A 17,961-nucleotide genomic window follows, 5' to 3' on the forward strand; every position below is an offset into this window, starting at 1 on the left:
CCTGTCATTTTATCCAATTCTGCGTAGTTCATTAATTTTGTCTGCCAATCTGCAGTTCATTCATTTTCAGCTTTGTATTCTTATCATAAAAAGCGCGCCTAGACATTCCGTTGCGGCGCCCATAACTTAGGTTTAAAGTGCCATTTAGCACCTAGCTTTGATATCTCAGTTTCTAACACTGCCCAGTTCACCAAATGCATGGACCATTTCCTGGCTGAAGCCGTGAGGCTCTGAACACAATCCAGTTAAAACGCTGTGTACTACCAAAGGTACTCTTTGTCTGAGCACTTGGTGGCTTAGGGTATGCTCTCATGTGTCTAGCTTTGAGCCGGCCACATGTAGTGACAACTGCCAAGCTGTTGCTAGGCGAAACATTTCTCACGTATCGGAGGACAGCAAATGGAGACAAATGTGGAGGCAAGTGTTGGCCCCAGCTTGCAGAAGACTTAACCCGCCCAAATAGTGCAGGATTCCTGCACTGCGAGGAAACAGCACAAGACACGAAGGTTCTCAGGCCGGCGAGTCGGCATGTTCCTGCTAGCAGTGGCGTGAGGGACTCTGTAGCCTCTCAGTGACCCCGAGAGAGTTAGTAAGGGCGTCTAGAACACCCAATCCCTTCTTTGTACTGGCAGGAGGGTTATCTTAGGACAGCCACTCAGGGAATGACAACTAAATTGCCACAAGCGTGGAGCTGTTTGTGTCAGAGCGACGGCGCACCAACACACAAAAATGGAAGTGCTTAGGAGCACAGCAAGCTGCCTTGCTGGAGGTATTTTAGCAGAGGTTGGGTGGCCATCTGCCATGGATGCTTTCGTTGCGATCCCTGCCTTGTGGGGGTTGGACTAGATGACCCTTGGCACCCCTTCCATTTCTACAGTTCTGTGATTCTATGAGTCACATAGAGCAGCGCACGGAAACGCCATTTACCTTCCCGCTGGAGTGGTACCTATTTATCTACTTGCACTTTGACGTGCTTTCGAACTGCTAGGTTGGCAGGAGCAGGGACCGAGCAACGGGAGCTCACCCCATCACGGGGATTCGAACCACCGACCTTCTGATCGGCAAGTCCTAGGCTCTGTGGTTTAACCCACAGCGCCACCTGCATCCCTTGCCTTTCCCCTACCCTGAAGCTATTTGCATTTCTAAACACCAGTCTGTACCTCAAATCTAGCTGGACGATCCAGGCTGCAGGTAAGCTTGAAAAAGAATAGCAAGCGAGTTTCACCATCACAATGTGAATGCTCTGCAAGTTGCAGTACTTGAGAAACTGAGGACTCCTTGCCAATTCCAGCGTGGGCTGATCTGATCCCAGACTAGTGTATGAATTGAAACTCGGTTATCCCTTAGATCCATTAGCGGTTCCCAATTGGTGGTCCGTGGACTGGCTGCTATATAAACAAGCAGATCAGTGATTCCTAACACTCTGGTTGTTTTGACAGCATTCTCAGCTAAAAAAAAAAGGGGGGAACCAAAATGCATTTCAAATGTGTGTTGCAAGAGAGAATACTTTCAGGAATGCAGTGTCTTGAGTGACAATATTCCGATGCAGATTTAGTTGTGGGTTTAAAATGTGCTCAGGTTAATGCAGAAATGGGGGGGGGGGTGAGAGACACAGGCAGAGAGGACATGGGCAGGAAATGGACTTATTCCATCCTTATCAAGCTTTAAGCATGAGCCATGGGTCTACATCTCCTTGAGTCCCATCAGGGGGAAAAGGGGGGGGGGTACAGTGGTACCTCGGGTTACAGACGCTTCAGGTTACAGACTCCGCTAACCCAGAAATAGTACCTCGGGTTAAGAACTTTGCTTCAGGATGAGAACAGAAATCGTGCTCCGGCAGTGCGACAGGAGCAGGAGGCCCCATTAGCTAAAGTGGTACCTCAGGTTAAGAACAGTTTGAGGTTAAGAATGGACCTCCGGAACGAATTAAGTACTTAACCCGAGGTACCACTGTATAAGTAAATATATTATTATTATTATTATTATTATTATTATTATTATTGATAATATAATAATAATAATAATAATAATAATAATAATAATAATAATAAATGTTTCTTCTTGATCCCCATATTCCTGCAATTCTACAAGTCTATGATACTCAACATGCTGGAAAAACCTGCGTTTGTTTTGGATTTTTAGCTCTCCTGTGCCCTCTGCTGGGAAGTGCCGGTCCTTGAATGCACACACCCAGGGCACTGTTGAGATGGACCTTTTACCTGGCAAAGCCTCTCCATCTGGCTAATCTTCAGGTGAACTCTCTCACCGAGAGCTGAAAGCTCTGAGCTCATACAGTTCCCTGCAGTATATCAATTGTTCATCAACTTCTGAATGGCCCTGCTTGTTGAAGGGTTAAAAAAAAAACCCAAAAAGCACTGCTACATGAGTAACAAGTGTTTTGGGTTTCTCTCAAGCTACTAAACCCATGTGCAAAAATGCCTTGTGGCTTTCCCCCCTTATCTTCTGAATGCAACATCAACTGCTTTTAATTGAATTGGCTCACTTGGACCACTAAAGAAACATGAGTCCAAATGATTCTTTGGCTCTCTTTTCTCCTGCTGATCCTTTCCTTCCTTTTATCTTCTTCTTCTAACATCAGCACGTGATAAAGTATGTTGAAAATGAGCTGGATTCTAGGATTCTGTGTTATAAATCAAGCACTGCCAGGAATTGTTTCTTTTTGTTTTCCAGTGTATTTCTTATCAATAAACAATTCGGTGTGCCACGAGAACATTTTTATTCTGAAAGTGTGGCTCAGAGAAATAAGTTTGAGAACCACTGTATTAAACTAGTGTTTTATGTGAACACACATCAGGCTGGTACCTGCTGCCCTGCTTCTGCTGCAGTGTTGATGAAGCAAGAGTATCTGTGGAGAACAGGATGATGCCAGACTTAGAAAAACCTTTGGTCTTACATACTTCTGCTCAAAGAGCTCAAGGGACAATTATTGCAATTACTTTCTGTAATGAGCTGGCCTCTCTCTGTTTCTGCAGAGCTGAAGCCCAATAGTGTCAGATTTGCAAATGAATTCTGACCCAGGGAGAGGTTGCGGGCTCCCTTTCCTTGGAAGGTTTCAAGAAAAGGAACAGGAGGTATGAGGCATGCATTGAGGATGGTCAGCCAGCTGGCTGAGAGGCCGAGCTGGTTCCTCAGAGCAGTTTCCACTGTGAGCCTATCAAATTTGAACCAAGGCGTGGCAAAGGTTTGCTGCTCCCAGTTTCCCTTTGAGTATAGACAGCTGCAAATGCTGTTAAGAGGTGTAAGAAAAGGAAAGAAATCACACTTTCATGGTAGACCTCCCTTTGGATTTTTGTTGTGACCTGGCTAGGCCCGCACACATATCCTCTGTAACAGAAGGGCTATGGCATTTGAGGGAACCCTTCCCGTATTGACTTGCCTACCACAGAACCGCAGTTGAGCAACAGAACATTCTGGGCCATCTTCTGTCCTCAAAGGTGTGTATGGCTGTGTCTCTTACCCTGTAGAAACCCTCAGACTTTGACTTGCAGCCCCGGGTGGGATGCTTCCTTACTAAATGGAGGCAATTAGTTAGAGACCTCAGTTGGTAGAGATGAAACCTGTCTGTTCAAAGGGTGCTATGGTGGAAACAAAATTAAATCATGCCTCAGAAGTTCAGACCAGCACCTTTCCTAACAGTCCTGTCACTTGTTGTTGTTTAGTCGCGTCCGACTCTTCGTGACCCCATAGACCAGAGCACACCAGGCACTCCTGTCTTCCACTGCCTCCCGCAGTTTGGTCAAACTTATGCTGGTAGCTTCGAGAACACTGTCCAACCATCTCGTCCTCTTTCGTCCCCTTCTCCTTGTGCCCTCCATCTTTCCCAACATCAGGGTCTTTTCCAAGGAGTCTTCTCTTCTCATGAGGTGGCCAAAGTATTGGAACCTCAGCTTCACGATCTGTCCTTCCGGTGAGCACTCAGGGCTGATTTCCTTCAGAATGGAGAGGTTTGATGTTCTTGCAGTCCTGGGACTCTCAAGAGTCTCCTCCAGCACCATAATTCAAAAGCATCAATTCTTTGGCGATCAGCCTTCTTTTTGGTCCAGCTCTCACTTCCATACATCACTACTGGAAAAACCATGGCTTTAACTATATGGACCTTTGTGGGCAAGGTGATGTCACTATCAACTTCCAAGTTCAATGGCACTCCAGGAAATGCTTGCTTCTCATCTAATCGTTTCGCCACCTTTAGATAAGTGTCACGGCTTTTGCAAGGAAACCTTGAATAATATACTTTGATCCGATCTCGTCTGCTTGATGCAACCTCCAGTTTGAGTGAAATTGAATTATATAGCAGATACTGCAACTGGGACCTTCTGCATACCAAGCAGGGAATCTACTATTGTGAAACCCTCCCTCTAACGCCAACTTCTTGTTTTGTTCATTCCCCTTTAGGTTGGTACATTCAGGACCTGGGAAAGGCTCCCCCCAGGCCGGGATGGATTTGTCCTTTGCTACCCGTACGGGTACGCGGCAAGGAATCGAAAGCCATCTCTTCAGGACAGAGACCGGCAGGGACCTCTCGCTGTGGACGCGGAGCATAGTTCAGGGTTGCCACAACGCTGCAGAACTCTCAATGGAAATCACTACCGGTGAGCCAAAGCCATAGGGCCACAGTCGGCAACTATCCTTTGAAATAGGGGTAGGGAACCTACGGCTCCCCAGCAGCCATGACCCCTAGGTGGGAGAAGAGGGCACAATATTGCTTACCTCTGGTCTGTTTGCTGTCCAAAATGGCCAAGGGGTGCTGAAGGTCCCTTTGTCTGCTATATCCAGGAGTGGGCAAAACGAAGGGTTCTCTCACAATGTACAGTGCCTCGGGTTACAGACGCTTCAGGTTACAGACTCCACTAACCCAGAAATAGTACCTTGGGTTAAGAACTTTGCTTCAGGATGAGAATGAGCTATGGTGGCTCATTTACCAGAAATAATGTATTTAGCATTAACTCTGGAAGTGTATACAGTGGTACCTCGGGTTACATACGCTTCAGGTTACATACGCTTCAGGTTACAGACTCCGCTAACCCAGAAATAGTACCTCGGGTTAAGAACTTTGCTTCAGGATGAGAACAGAAATTGCGCGGCGGCGGCAGCGGGAGACCTCATTAGCTAAAGAGGTACCTCAGGTTAATAACAGTTTCAGGTTAAGAGCGGACCTCCAGAACGAATTAAGTTCTTAACCCGAGGTACCACTGTATGCTGCTATTTGCACTAGGGAGAAGTGTGTTTTGAGAGCCTTTTGCTTTGTTCACGCAGAGCTGAATTATATAATCGTGGAGAAGCCTCAAGTTCAGGAGTTCTGCTGCAAGCCACAGAGGCTGGGCTTATGGGGTGGGCTCCCAGACCCGCAGTTGCCATAAGGAAGACTACAATACGATACGATAATCTTTATTGTCATTGTCCCATACAACGAAATTGAAAAAATCTACATCAGACATTCAAAAACCAACAAGCCTGCTATCCCAACTATCCCAGCCTGGTTAGCCCCCTAAAAACTCTGATACCCCATAATTGAATACAATATACTCACATAGAGACTACCTTAAAGGTAAAGGGAGCCCTGACCGTTAGGTCCAGTCGTGGCCGACTCTGGGGTTGCGGCGCTCATCTCGCTTTATTGGCCAAGGGAGCCGGCATACAGCTTCCAGGTCATGTGGCTAGCATGACTAAGCCGCTTCTGGAGAACCAGAGCAGCACACGGAAACGCCGTTTACCTTCCCGCCGGAGCTGTACCTATTTATCTACTTGCACTTTGAGGTGCTTTTGAACTGCTAGGTTGGCAGGAGCAGGGACCAAGCAACGGGAGCTCACCCCCTCACGGGGATTCAAATCAACCTTCTGATTGGCAAGTCCTAGGCTCTGTGGTTTAACCCACAGCGCCGCCAGTGTCCCCTAAGAGACTACCTTACACTGTGTTTAAAACCAAAATCGCATTTGGATAGAAACTGTTTCTCAGGCGGCTAGTCCTAGTCTTTATAACCCTGTACCTTCTTCCAGAAGGCAGAAGCTGAAAGAGATAATTTCTGGGGTGTGCACTATCCTGTGCTATCTCTGCAGCTTTCTTATGACACCTGGAAGCATACATTTGCTCCAAGGTGGGAAGAGTGCACCCAATTATTCTCTCTGCAGTCTTTACAACGTTGGACAGCGTTGTTTTTCCCCTGACCATGTAGTTCACTGACCAGGTGGTTCCTGGTTTGTGTCCCAGCTATTGTGAGCCAAGGCGCCTGTCACAGAAATCGTGCCTGGCTAGGACCAATTTGCAGGTTCAGAGAGCCTATTAACCCCCCATGCTTTTAATTATTACTATTATATACAGCTGCAGTTGGTATTACTTCCTGCCTTCCAGGTATCTTCTCAGCTCCTGCTGATGCTCAGCCACGTATGCTGAAATATTAGTGCTACGCTGTTTTCCTGCTTGCAGTCATCGGAGCCTGTTTTCAGTTGTCATGGAGCCAATTAGTTCCCTATCCCCAAGCTTCTCTGCAAGCTAGAACCAAAATATTCAAAAGCCTTCAAATAGGCTTGTGACTCCCCACCCATTAACTATTACCAAATCCTGTGTCTTTTTCCCTTCAGCTTGCACCTACAAAAGCCAGGAATGCCGTCTGACCATTCATTACGAACACGGATTCTCCCTCACAGCTGAACCCCAAGATGGTGCCTTCCCCAAAACCATTCTACAGTTTCCCTACGAGAAGCTAAAAATGTCCTCGGACGATGGGATTCGGATGCTTTACTTAGACTTTGGAGGAAAGGAAGGAGAAATTGTAAGATTTTTATTTTTGTATTTTCCCCGCGTTGCCGTGAATATAGGTTGTTGTCGTTTGTAGCATCTGATCCTTCGATAAACGTTTTGGTACCGGGTGACAGTGATTGTGCAGCGCTGTGCTGCGAATTAGGTGCTTAAGAATTTGGAAAGTCTTTGAAAAAGCAGGTGTCATGTTACTAGATTCCTAGTAATCAGGAGACAGCTCCTTGCAGGCCTGAAGGTAGATATGCAAGGCTATGTGTACGCTACAGGTTTTTTAAAGATGAAGTTTCTGATCCTGGGCAACACAAATTTTGCAGCAAGAATATCTGCCATTCGTGTAAAATATACAAAAACAAATACGCACAGCTTTCACTTGATTGAAGTATTTATAGGCCTACCGTATAGCAAAGTCATTTAAATCACAGGTTTAATGTGCATTGCCATTGCACAGGGCCAGTGAACAACCTAGAAGGAGAAACGATGGCGCTTGACAGTAAAGTTCCCATTATCATTTCCTGGAAAGTGAATGGGGATAGCTCAGCTAAGGGAATCCCATTTCTAAGCACACACTCATTTTCAGCTTAGGACAATTCATCACCTCTTTATCCCGTAGTTAATGGGCAAATGCTCCCACAAAGGGTAGGAGTCAATGTCCTACTGCCTTACTTTGAAACCAGCTACTGGAGGTGCGCCTAAGGTTAGCTTCTCCCCTACCACCTTGCTCCAACTACTGAAAGATCAGCAAAAACAAGGATCAGCTGCATAGTCAGGAGAGAGAACAGCTACATTTGACATCTCCAGCCGTTGCTTGGCAGAATTGCTTTTTTACAGCCCTATGGACCACCTGTCTGATTTAGTCTGCTGCATAATCTACAACCACTTCACTTTCAAAGTGATGCTTTCATTCTAGTTTTGAGCTTACTGTAAGGATACTGATAACTTTTTTTTTCTTCATACGATCAAAAATAAAATTGTGGGTTGCATCGAAAGATCCCATTTCTAGTTACGGAACCATTCGTTTTGTTAGCAAGGCACCTTCGGCTGCAACCCAGATTTCCTTCTGTATACATCCTTTATTGAGTCATACTTCTTCTCTCTTCTGATTTCAGCAACTGGACCTTCACTCTTGTCCAAAGCCAATTGTGTTCATCATTCATTCATTCCTTTCGGCCAAGATTACAAGACTTGGGTTGGTAGCATAAGCACAGTCTGAAGGAAGAACGGAGGAGCTGCCTGCACAATCTAAATGGCAAGCGACATCTTGGCAACAGCAGAAGCTGCTAGGAAATATATATATATATATATAAAAATATAAAATATTCTGCACAGGAGCAATGCCCACGTCTGGACCAGCTACGAAAACAGAGCACAGAAAGGAGGAAGAGTTGCCAAGATGCTCGAGAGCAGGACATTTGCTTCGACTAACACACTGCAGGGGAAACAAAACTGATTGTTTGTAAATAAAGGAAATAAATAAATAAATAAATAATTGAAGGAGTAAATAGCTTAATACTACAGCGTGGCATTTCCAGTATACATAACTGTGCCCGTAGCAGTGCTAAGAGAGCAGTGGTTTTCAAACTGGGCTCTGAGAAACTGTGGGATGCCTGAGTTAGAAAATCAGCAATGCGAGAACAGCTCCCCTGAAGTCCACCATTTTCCCTGGCGTCGCCCAGCCGCAGTGGGGCAACGGTCAGCTTTAGGGTGCCTCTCTCTGTTTGTGTAGCATGACAACTGCTCCCCACAGATGGGGCTGGCAGTCTTTGTGGACTGATAAAAGTGTGTCCCAAAACATCCCAGAAATCTGCAGCCCATTGTGGGTGAGGAGAACCGGTTGAACACAGATGTGGGCAGGAGTTCTGAGACTATGCAGTTTGAAAACCACTGATGAGTGAAAATAAGGCCTAGGCAGATAGCAGAGCACAGCATTTTATCCACAGAAGATCTGGTGAAAAGTTGTCAAGATCTTGTGCACCTGTGGACTTTGTCTCCGCTGAGCCATCTTTCCGTTTTCAGAAAACTCCACTTTCCTGCCATTAATGCACCAGCCAGAGTAGTTTGCTTGTCCGGACAAAGGTGGAAATGGTTTGGAAATCTAGTTCTCTGTGAACATTGCACGAAAGGGCACTATTCCCAGGTGGAGAGGTCAGACTGCGGCAGCGTTGCCAAGCCAGACCAGAGCAGGGGGAAACCTCAGAATTATCCTTTGGTACTGTAGCTTAAGGGTTACAATGGCCACATGTAACATTCGGCTGTAGAAGCCGCTGTGCCCATTCAGTTAATAAATCCAAGCCAACTTTCGTAAAATGGAGTTGCTCAGTTAACAGTAATAACTTGTGGTGAGAGAAACAGTCTATATGAAATTATGTGATGCATTTCAAATCGTTTTACTCTAAAGACATTGAAGGCAGCGAAGATCCTTCTGGAAGAATTCTAAGATGGGGAGGCTCATTTTGAATTGAGCTGCGGCTAAAGGTCCTTCAGTGGTGATGCTTTTGCTGACAGGCTTCCCATGAGCCAAGGAACAAGGGAAAGGTTCTTTAATTCCTTCCTTCCCAGCAAGAAACTTTGGCAACCCTATATTATTGCCATTTCTCTCCCATTTGCTGGCTTCTTGACCCAAGTATAGATCCGAACAGCTGTGGTGTAAGAACACCAGCAGCACTCGGGAGCAACCAATCGCCATGGCAAAGTACTGTTTTATTGGGCTGCAGCAGACCCAGGGAAGCGGGTGGACTTAATTCAGTCATGACTAACTTGTCCATCGATGTCAATGGGTCTCCTCTGAGTATGACTTGGTTGGATACGACCCACAAAGAATCCTGCTTGAATGCAGTCTTCCAAATGCATCAACACTAAAACCCTGTATTGTACACACACACACAGAAAGAGGCAGAAAATGTGATCGGGAGACCCTGAGCTGGTGGCTTTCAGTATAACAATTATCCTTATTATTCATGCTTCCTGGAACACTGCTCATTTTTTCGATGTTGATTCCCTCTGACAGACAAAAGGGAGCTCAGTTGTGTTTCATTTTAATTGTGTTCCCTGGAAGTGGGACACGGCAACTAAATCTCTTTTTAGAGTTATTTTTGTACATGGGGGAAAATACATTGTTTTATATACAGAAGATACCAAGCGGGATCCGTATTACGGTGCAGATCTTAACCATGGCTAACGGAGCAAATGTTGCTAAGCATATCATGCACTTAACTTCATCCAGAACCGAGGATTAAGCCAGAGTTTCCTAACCAGGGTTTGAAGCTAATAATAAAACCCTGGTTATAGAGTATATGCTTGGCATTAATAACAGCTATGCCTGGTACTGGTATAATTGTTAATGATTGTAAATGCAGGCAGAGGAGGAAAAGTACTGAAGCTCTTGAGAAGGGAGGGATATGACAATAGCGGTCTTCCAAAAAGAGGTCTAACACACAACTCCTTTCTGTGAATGTAGTATTTCCCTGATCTAGGGCCCCACGTCCCACTCCAGTGCGCACAGAAGACTCTATGGGCTTCCATGTTTCACTTGAATGGACTTAGGAGTGGAATGCATCCAGGGGTAGGTCTCGTTCCTGCATTTAAAGCATAGGAACACCTTTGCAGGTAAGAGATCTCTGTAAGTGGAATAAGGGTGTCCATGTCAGTTGAAGGATGATAGAGGGATATGTGAGGCTGGGCTGATTTTTTTTACTTTTGTGAAAAATAAAGGAACATGCACATATACAGATGGAGAACCATCAATCCATGCACTTGCCAACGTCATGCAAAATACAAGTTCTTCGTTCAATACAAATGAAATTGCAAAGGGAGAGTATTTGTGGATTTGAATGACAGAAAATAACCCAGAATTACTGCGTATTGTAGGGAAAGTAAATGCATGTGTAAATTATACTGTCCCTAAACACTTTTTTAAAAAAATCACTGGAATGTTATAGATATACCTGCATTGTAAATAATCAGAATTTATCTATTAGTTATCAATTAATAAATAACACAGTATGTCATGTAATTTACGGTGCTCAGATTACAATATAAAGAATAAGCGAATAATTTGCAAAGAGAAAAAAAATGTTATATATTTATAGACAAATTAAATACAGATTTTGGATCGACTCATATTTGGTTGGAGTTGATAGAACGAATTATACGGCGCTACTCAAGATTTGTAAGAATTTAGTTTAAAATATTTATATTTTAGAGGAAAAAATACTATATTTAATAAAAAATTTATTTACTGGAGTTTTTGTGGGGTTATAATTTATATGGCAAGAACAGAATGCTTTGAGAAAGCATTATAGTTACATTCAGTGACGCTAGCTTGATTAACCCCAATGGAATTTCTACAACTGAGTTTTGGCTTGATAGAAGCAATTATTCTAGCTAAGTCTCCTTTTACAATTATCTCCCTTGAATCTTCTGAAACTGGTTGAAACTTATTGTGCACATCTTTGCTTTGACTGAGGCATTCTTGGTTCATCTATGGGGGTCAGCAGTCAGGTCTAGAGGAAGAATATTCCTCCTGGTGGCCTTTTGGTTCAGGGCTTTTCAACCAAAGCCACTGTTCTTGACACTTAATTTGTTATCAAGCGCAAGAGGGTTTTGTCTATCTTGTAAAACTTTTATGGCTAGTTGGTTAACCACAAGGAAGGTACTGACAGAGTTATGTGTCTAGTAAATCAGGCAAACAGGAAAAGAAGATAACACTGTCAACCACTTAGAAACCTGGCTTTTATTTCCTAAATAAAAAAGCTGTACAAGCCACATATAAAAAAAAAAGTATAGAAGATTTGATTGTGTTATTTATACAGTTTGAAATAATAATTGTGTGTGTATATATATACACACATACACAGATATATACACATAAGGCTCAATTCAAAGCCATTTTTTAAATGTCAGAGATATTTGAGGGTATTACACTGCAGGAATCACTGCTTTTAGGGACTTCCGCAACGTAACAAGGCACTCCCACGCTGTCCATTTAATGTGCTGTGCTTGCTCAAAATTGCCATCCTGGAATAGCAATGGTTTTAGCACATGTCATTTCTCCTTGCTCTTGTCTAAAACCCATTCAATGACCTGTAAACACATCCCAAGAAATGCATTTAGAATTAAAAATGAACATAAAGAGGTGTAAAATGATGCAATACAGAAATGTTGAATCTAATTAATACTGGGGCAGTTCTTTATAATTCAAGGATCTTCAAACAAAATGATAGCCAACAACTCTTACCAAACTCTGAATTCGCAAAACAAAGGCAGATATTCTGCTGGGCAAACAAACCATTTTACAGATCACACTCCACAAATTAATACTAAGGGGACAGTTTGGTCATCTTTCAGACTCATCCAGCAGCCCTATGAAGCCACTATTTGAGGCAATTCAATCTAGATAACCATAAGAACCACTTTGATAAGCCAAGCCAAGCCTCAGTACGATTTGTAATATTCTCCAGTACAGAAAACATAATCTGGACACATGTACACATAAGAGAGTCTCACCTGCTTAACATTGCTGGTTGCAGCTTTCTTCATTTCATCAAATAGTCCCCTAGATGTTTTCAGATCCTAAATAAGAACCATATTGCATCACAAGCGGAAAACTTAATGGATCGCAGTGTTAGATTTAAGGTTAGCAAGAAGGAATAGATGTATTAATATTCTGGAAAACAGAGCACTAAAGTAACACCAAAATGCATAAACTTCAATGGATGACAGCTGGCCTGTAGTTCATAAAAGCTTATGCCATAATAAATGAGTTACTTTTTAAGGTGATACAAGCCTCTTTGATTTTTTTTATCGCAAAGAGACTAACACAGCTATCCCACTGGAAATGGCAACAAATGGTAGTAAAAGCTGTACTGAACATTTCCAAATTTTGATATTCCACAGCCAAACAAACTAGTAAAATTAAAAAATCCCAATGCTCAGTGTTTTTATTTCTTTTTACTCCCCGGGCTACTGAGTCCTCTTAGCATATTTTTGCGTCTTGTCTTTGCACTCCTCTCTTGCTTGTCCACATTGCTACTGAACCCAATTTGCTATTTCAACCCCCAGATTTCGTGTGTGAGCATTTCTGAAATCATTGTGCCAGGTGCGGGGTTGCGATGCTTAATCAAAATCACGTGGGTCACCTATGCAATGAAAAGGTAGCATGGGCTAATGGGGCAGAGAGGGGCTGAGGACTGTTAAGAGCACAGGTGGAGGAAAATGGCACAGAGGATAGTATTCAAGCAATGTGAATTTGATTGCAGCAAGTGCCCAGAAACCGCCACTTTAATAGAATGAAAAAGGACACCGAACAAGGTACTTTGGCTCATCCCTATCAGAAGTGCATAATACTCTTAATCTCAGGGTCCTTCCAACTCTACAATTCTATGATTCTAAGTCAGTAAAAAGAAGGCCAGTTTGAGGGCAGAAAACCGTACTTTTCCATGTATGAGACTTGGTTCTTTTCTTTAAAAATAATGCCAAAAAGTGGGGGTCGTCTTATGCATGGATAGTGCATAGGGTGGGCGCTTGATTGGTTGCTGCTGCAGCTGTCAGCGGCTATTGGGCGTGTTATTGGTTGCTGCGTCAATGGATGGTGTTGATAGGCTGACGCTGTGGCAATTGGGCAGGCGATAGGCAGATTCTGCCGGCGAGGGGACAGATGAGAGGCAGATTTTTGGATGCGTGTGGGCGAGCGATTTTTAAATTTGAGTCCCCAAATGGGGGCATCTTATACACGGGAAAGTACGGTATATCCCACAGGCCACCCTTCCTTGTCAACATATCAAACCATAACACAATCACGCACTGTTCTGCGCATGCGGAAGCTGGAGAAAAGTACCTTTAGATAATACTTGGATATCTCAAACAGACGCTGGCTGCACGCCGCAAAGCATTTGTGATCTTCAGCAATGCCGTGCTCCTTGAGGGTTTTCACCACCACCTCCTTCAGCATCTTGAAGAAAAGCATTGGCAATGTATTGCACTTCTAAGGCCCAACACCCCCACACACCCCACTTTCAAGTCCACATTTTTTATCGGAGCAAAACCGTGCTACTAACGAAGGGGCCTGGGCACCAGCATTTCTCGGCTCAGCCCTGCTATATAGTCAGTGCCTGCAGCATTTTCACAGGTAACACATCTAAGCGAAATTTAGGCTTACGATCCGCTCAAAAGAAAGCTGCAAAGATCAAAGCTGCCTGATGAATATAAACTCTACGTTGCATGTGGACACCTACACACATTTTGCTGCAATCATATCTTTGCAGGCTTAGGTGCCAGACTAAAACATGATAGACGTCCCAGTGAAAGATGTAATTATGACGTGACCCCCTCATGCTAGAGCAAGTAACAAAACTTGTTCCAATTCTTTTTTTATTTGAACAAGCAAACAGATCGCTTGTTTACCTACCTCACAGGAATATGAATAAAATATTCATATTGTCCTTTGAAGATGAAACACTAGCTGCTAGGCATTAAAAAAAAAAAAACCTATCACATACACACACAACATCCTTGTTTGGATTTTTATTTAGTTGTTGTTTTATCCTCCTTTAATGTCTCTTCACCCCTTTGACTAATTACTTAAGCTGACAGTTCCCTGTACTGAAACTATTCTCCATCTAGGGATAAAATGGATATTGTCTTCTGCTGCCTAAGTGCATAAACAAGCATTTCCCAGAGCTTAAGAAACTGTGCACTAACTCTGTAATATGAACTATTTATAATGCGGTGCTATTGCTCACCGCTCAAAACAAAACTAAAATACACATATCCTTGGGGCATGTGCAGAGTATGAGCGGAACAGAGTTTCTTGGCAACAGGAGCAGCATGGGAATTTGAAGAAGAGACTCAAAAGGGTAGCCAAAGAGGATGGCAAGTAATTTGTTGAATTTATGGCTCAAATCTTCGCCCTGCCTTATTCAATCTAGGAACAGCAAAAGCAAAGACAGAACTTCATTTTTAGCTATCCGGAAAAGTTCTTTACCCGTGTATGCTTCTGAGATCTCGATTCCCTTGTGGGCTTCGATGTTTCTGGCTTTCCCCCACACCTCTGGCTTGCTGAGCTGCTCTTTAGGGCTGCTTTATGCATCCGACTGTAAGACTGTTTCACAGCTACTGAAGGCAGAGAGACTGAAAGCTCCTGGCATTGCCTTGTGACAACTCCTGAATGGCGACTCCCGCTGCTTCCGCTTGCCTGGGACAAGAGAGAATCTGTACTTTCAGATTTCCGCAACCTAGAAAGAAGAGTTGAGGGAACAAATCAGATGTTAAGATTATTCTGTTTTGTGCGCAGCTCAATTTGTCATGAAAACACCTCAAATCGTGTCAGATGCCAGCAATTAGAAACTATCCATCTGAAGCAGGAGAGAAAACATGACACATTTCTGCATCTGATCTTTCATCCAATCTGGCAGTGAGTTATCTAAACAGAACCAGTTTGGTGGGGCGTGACCCTCACTCGGCATCTTGCATCACGCAGCCCTATGGAGCTTAAGCAAAAATGCCTTTGGGTCCTGTTTCGACATATTCAAAGCTAACAAAAGGTTACAGCACAGGAAAAATAAGGCAGGGAGGGAGGAATTAGCAAAAGAGGATTAAGATTATCTGAACATTATGCCACAGAAATCTCTTCGGAATGAAAAGAGAGCTGAATTTACACATACTCAAAATATCTCACTTTTTTTTTTAAAAGTGTAGCATATCACCACTAGCATAGCTGGGGTTGGGGGCGCACTGGGCAGCCACTTACCACTGGGGGGGGGGGCGGCGCCTGCAGCACACCTGAGCCCGAATGCCTGAGCAGCTAGCTACACCACTGCATATTACCTCTTGTTGGGATGAAAGCCGTCCAGGTCCTTTGATCTGCGTCTGGATGCCTCTGTTTGAAGCTCCCTCTGCAAAGATTCCCCATCGGGGACACTCCCAGGCTCTGACAAAACCGCAGGAGATGGCAGAGGGCTCAACGCACAGGGCACGGGACAGGACTCCTTTGTGCAGGTGGTCTGCGTTTCGTAACGGATAAGGCGAGTCTGAAGTTCAGCAAACGCCACGTCTCTCTCCAAAGCTCTCCTGTTGTCCAGGCAGTATCTAAAGCGAAACATGAAACAGCTTCAGAAGCCTGAGAGGAGCACTGCAGAAGAACGGAGGTGTTTTCCTAATTAAGGGATAACTTAGTGCCCCTTGTTTACGTTTCAATATGAGAATGTCTGCCCTTATTTGAATTGCTAGTGAACCTCTGAAAAGGTCCTCCTGCAGTCTGCTATGATATGGGGTAAAAACCAACCTCATGGATCAAACCGCCTTCCACCTTAGTTTCAGAGTACCACACCTCAGCCCACAATTCACTGGCATCAAAAAGAATGCTATTTGTATATCCTATGCATGCTTACTCAGAAGTAGGTCCCACTAGGCTCAGTGGAGCTTACTTCCTAGTCAGTGGGTTTTGGATTCCAGCCTAAAAGAAGCCAAATGGTTTACAACTGTTCTCTTGCTCAGCATGTTTCCAGCAATGCTGTTACAAAGTTGTTGTTTTGCTGTGTTATTATTAAATTGTCTTTTGTAGTGTTTGTTTGAAATGCACCCCGGTTTTTTCGTTGTAAGCTGCTTTGAGCATGGTGTGTGTGTGTGTTCAGCATACAAATAAAATGAAGGAATAGATATTCCATCTATCAGATAATCCCCCGCTTGAACCCGTATCTGCCATGAATGAACTCATTAGATGGCCTTATGCAAGCCTCTGTCTCTTGGCCTCAGTCCTCCCCATCTGTAAAATGGGGGATAGTAATGACAGATCCTGAAGCTGAGGCTCCAATACTTTGGCCACTTCATGAGAAGAGAAGACTCCCTGGAAAAGACCCTGATGTTGGGAAAGATGGAGGGCACAAGGAGAAGGGGACGACAGAGGACGAGATGGTTGGATAGTGTTCTCGAAGCTACCAGCATGAGTTTGACCAAGCTGCGGGAGGCAGTGGAAGACAGGAGTGCCTGGCGTGCTCTAGTCCATGGGGTCACGAAGAGTCGGACACAACTAAACAACAAAAACAATGACTTGCCTTAACAGTGATGCTGCAAGGCTTACAACTAGCTATTCGTAAATGCTTCGCATGCACTATACAAAAGTATTATTAAGTATTATCCCTCAGAGGATTGTTTTAAAGACTCACTCAGATGAGGAGATGGCATGTTTGTGATGACGGCTATTGTGGAGTCCCATACCGAGGCGAAAGAAGGTCCTTCTACAAATATTTGCTGCCAACAGGCATGGATGAATCAAACTCAGAGCACAAAGCAATCTCAAATATAGCAATCAATGGAGCACATCCACATATGGATTAGAAGAGTCCTGCTGGTTTAGACAAGTGGCAAGCATTCTGAGTCCAAAAGTGACCGACCAGATACCTCCAAGAAGTGCACAAATAGGACCCAAGGGCAATAACCATTCTCTGATCATTTGTCCTCTCAACAGGGAGGTTCAATTTGGCCATTACGCCTAAAAGCATATACTTTCCACTTTAGCAGATAAGATGGGCGGGATTGGCTTGCCTGACAATTCAATCAACATGGAGGCACATAGCTATTATAATTATCTGAGCACCAGTACATCGCGCTTCCACCAGACTGTCAGGACAAATCAAATCATTTTCCGTTACCAAGATAATATTGTCATACATAGCCTGAAGTCTATTCCCTCCTCTAAAAAGAGAGTTTTTAATCAACGTAAGTAATGAATTCAATTTTGCCACTAGAAACAAGCTCATTATCTGATAAGACAAAAAAACTTCTTGCTTATCCATTTCATGGTATTTTGAGTTTCCTTGTTTGTATTCTGAGTTAAGCTTTGCTGCCCATTCTACAGAGCTGACATATTAATTTATCCTGAGTAATGCTGTCACTTTGCTCACTCTTTTTATGGCAACATCTTCCTCTCCTTCTCTTCTTCCCCCCCCCCCCCAATCCAGCTGTGTCTGATCATTCATGACAATGAGAAAATGTTACGCAAATTGGTTTTGATCAGGCGCAGCACCAAAGAAACGTTAAAAAAAATAATCAAGAAATTCCAAACTGCCTTTTTTTTGTACACAGCCCCACTAAAATGTTTGGGTGCTAATAAGCATTCCACAATCTGCTGAAGATGGTATTTGGCTCTCCCACCCCATACCAGCCACGATGCACTTTGCACCTCTGGTTCTCGT

General features: G+C 43.8%; 2 protein-coding genes across 2 annotated transcripts in view; one reads left to right on the forward strand and one right to left on the reverse strand.

Annotated features, from left to right (window-relative positions):
* SNTB1 (syntrophin beta 1) overlaps positions 1 to 11,014 on the forward strand; it is a 105,325-nt gene extending 94,311 nt beyond the window's left edge. The window contains exons 5-7 of the mRNA XM_081012669.1: positions 4,414 to 4,610; positions 6,598 to 6,788; positions 7,882 to 11,014. Coding sequence (XP_080868795.1) covers positions 4,414 to 4,610; positions 6,598 to 6,788; positions 7,882 to 7,974 — 481 coding nt within the window. The 3' untranslated portion in view covers positions 7,975 to 11,014. The remainder of the gene's footprint in view (positions 1 to 4,413; positions 4,611 to 6,597; positions 6,789 to 7,881) is intronic.
* A 472-nt stretch (positions 11,015 to 11,486) lies between these two features.
* The window catches only part of MTBP (MDM2 binding protein), a 30,889-nt gene continuing 24,414 nt past the window's right edge, over positions 11,487 to 17,961 (reverse strand). The window contains exons 18-22 of the mRNA XM_081012569.1: positions 15,596 to 15,856; positions 14,754 to 15,003; positions 13,608 to 13,721; positions 12,278 to 12,343; positions 11,487 to 11,854 (exon numbers count right to left, since the gene is read on the reverse strand). Coding sequence (XP_080868695.1) covers positions 11,816 to 11,854; positions 12,278 to 12,343; positions 13,608 to 13,721; positions 14,754 to 15,003; positions 15,596 to 15,856 — 730 coding nt within the window. The 3' untranslated portion in view covers positions 11,487 to 11,815. The remainder of the gene's footprint in view (positions 11,855 to 12,277; positions 12,344 to 13,607; positions 13,722 to 14,753; positions 15,004 to 15,595; positions 15,857 to 17,961) is intronic.

Source organism: Podarcis pityusensis (assembly GCF_964106645.2).
Source record: "Podarcis pityusensis genome assembly, chromosome: 7".
NCBI classification, from domain to species: domain Eukaryota; kingdom Metazoa; phylum Chordata; class Lepidosauria; order Squamata; family Lacertidae; genus Podarcis; species Podarcis pityusensis.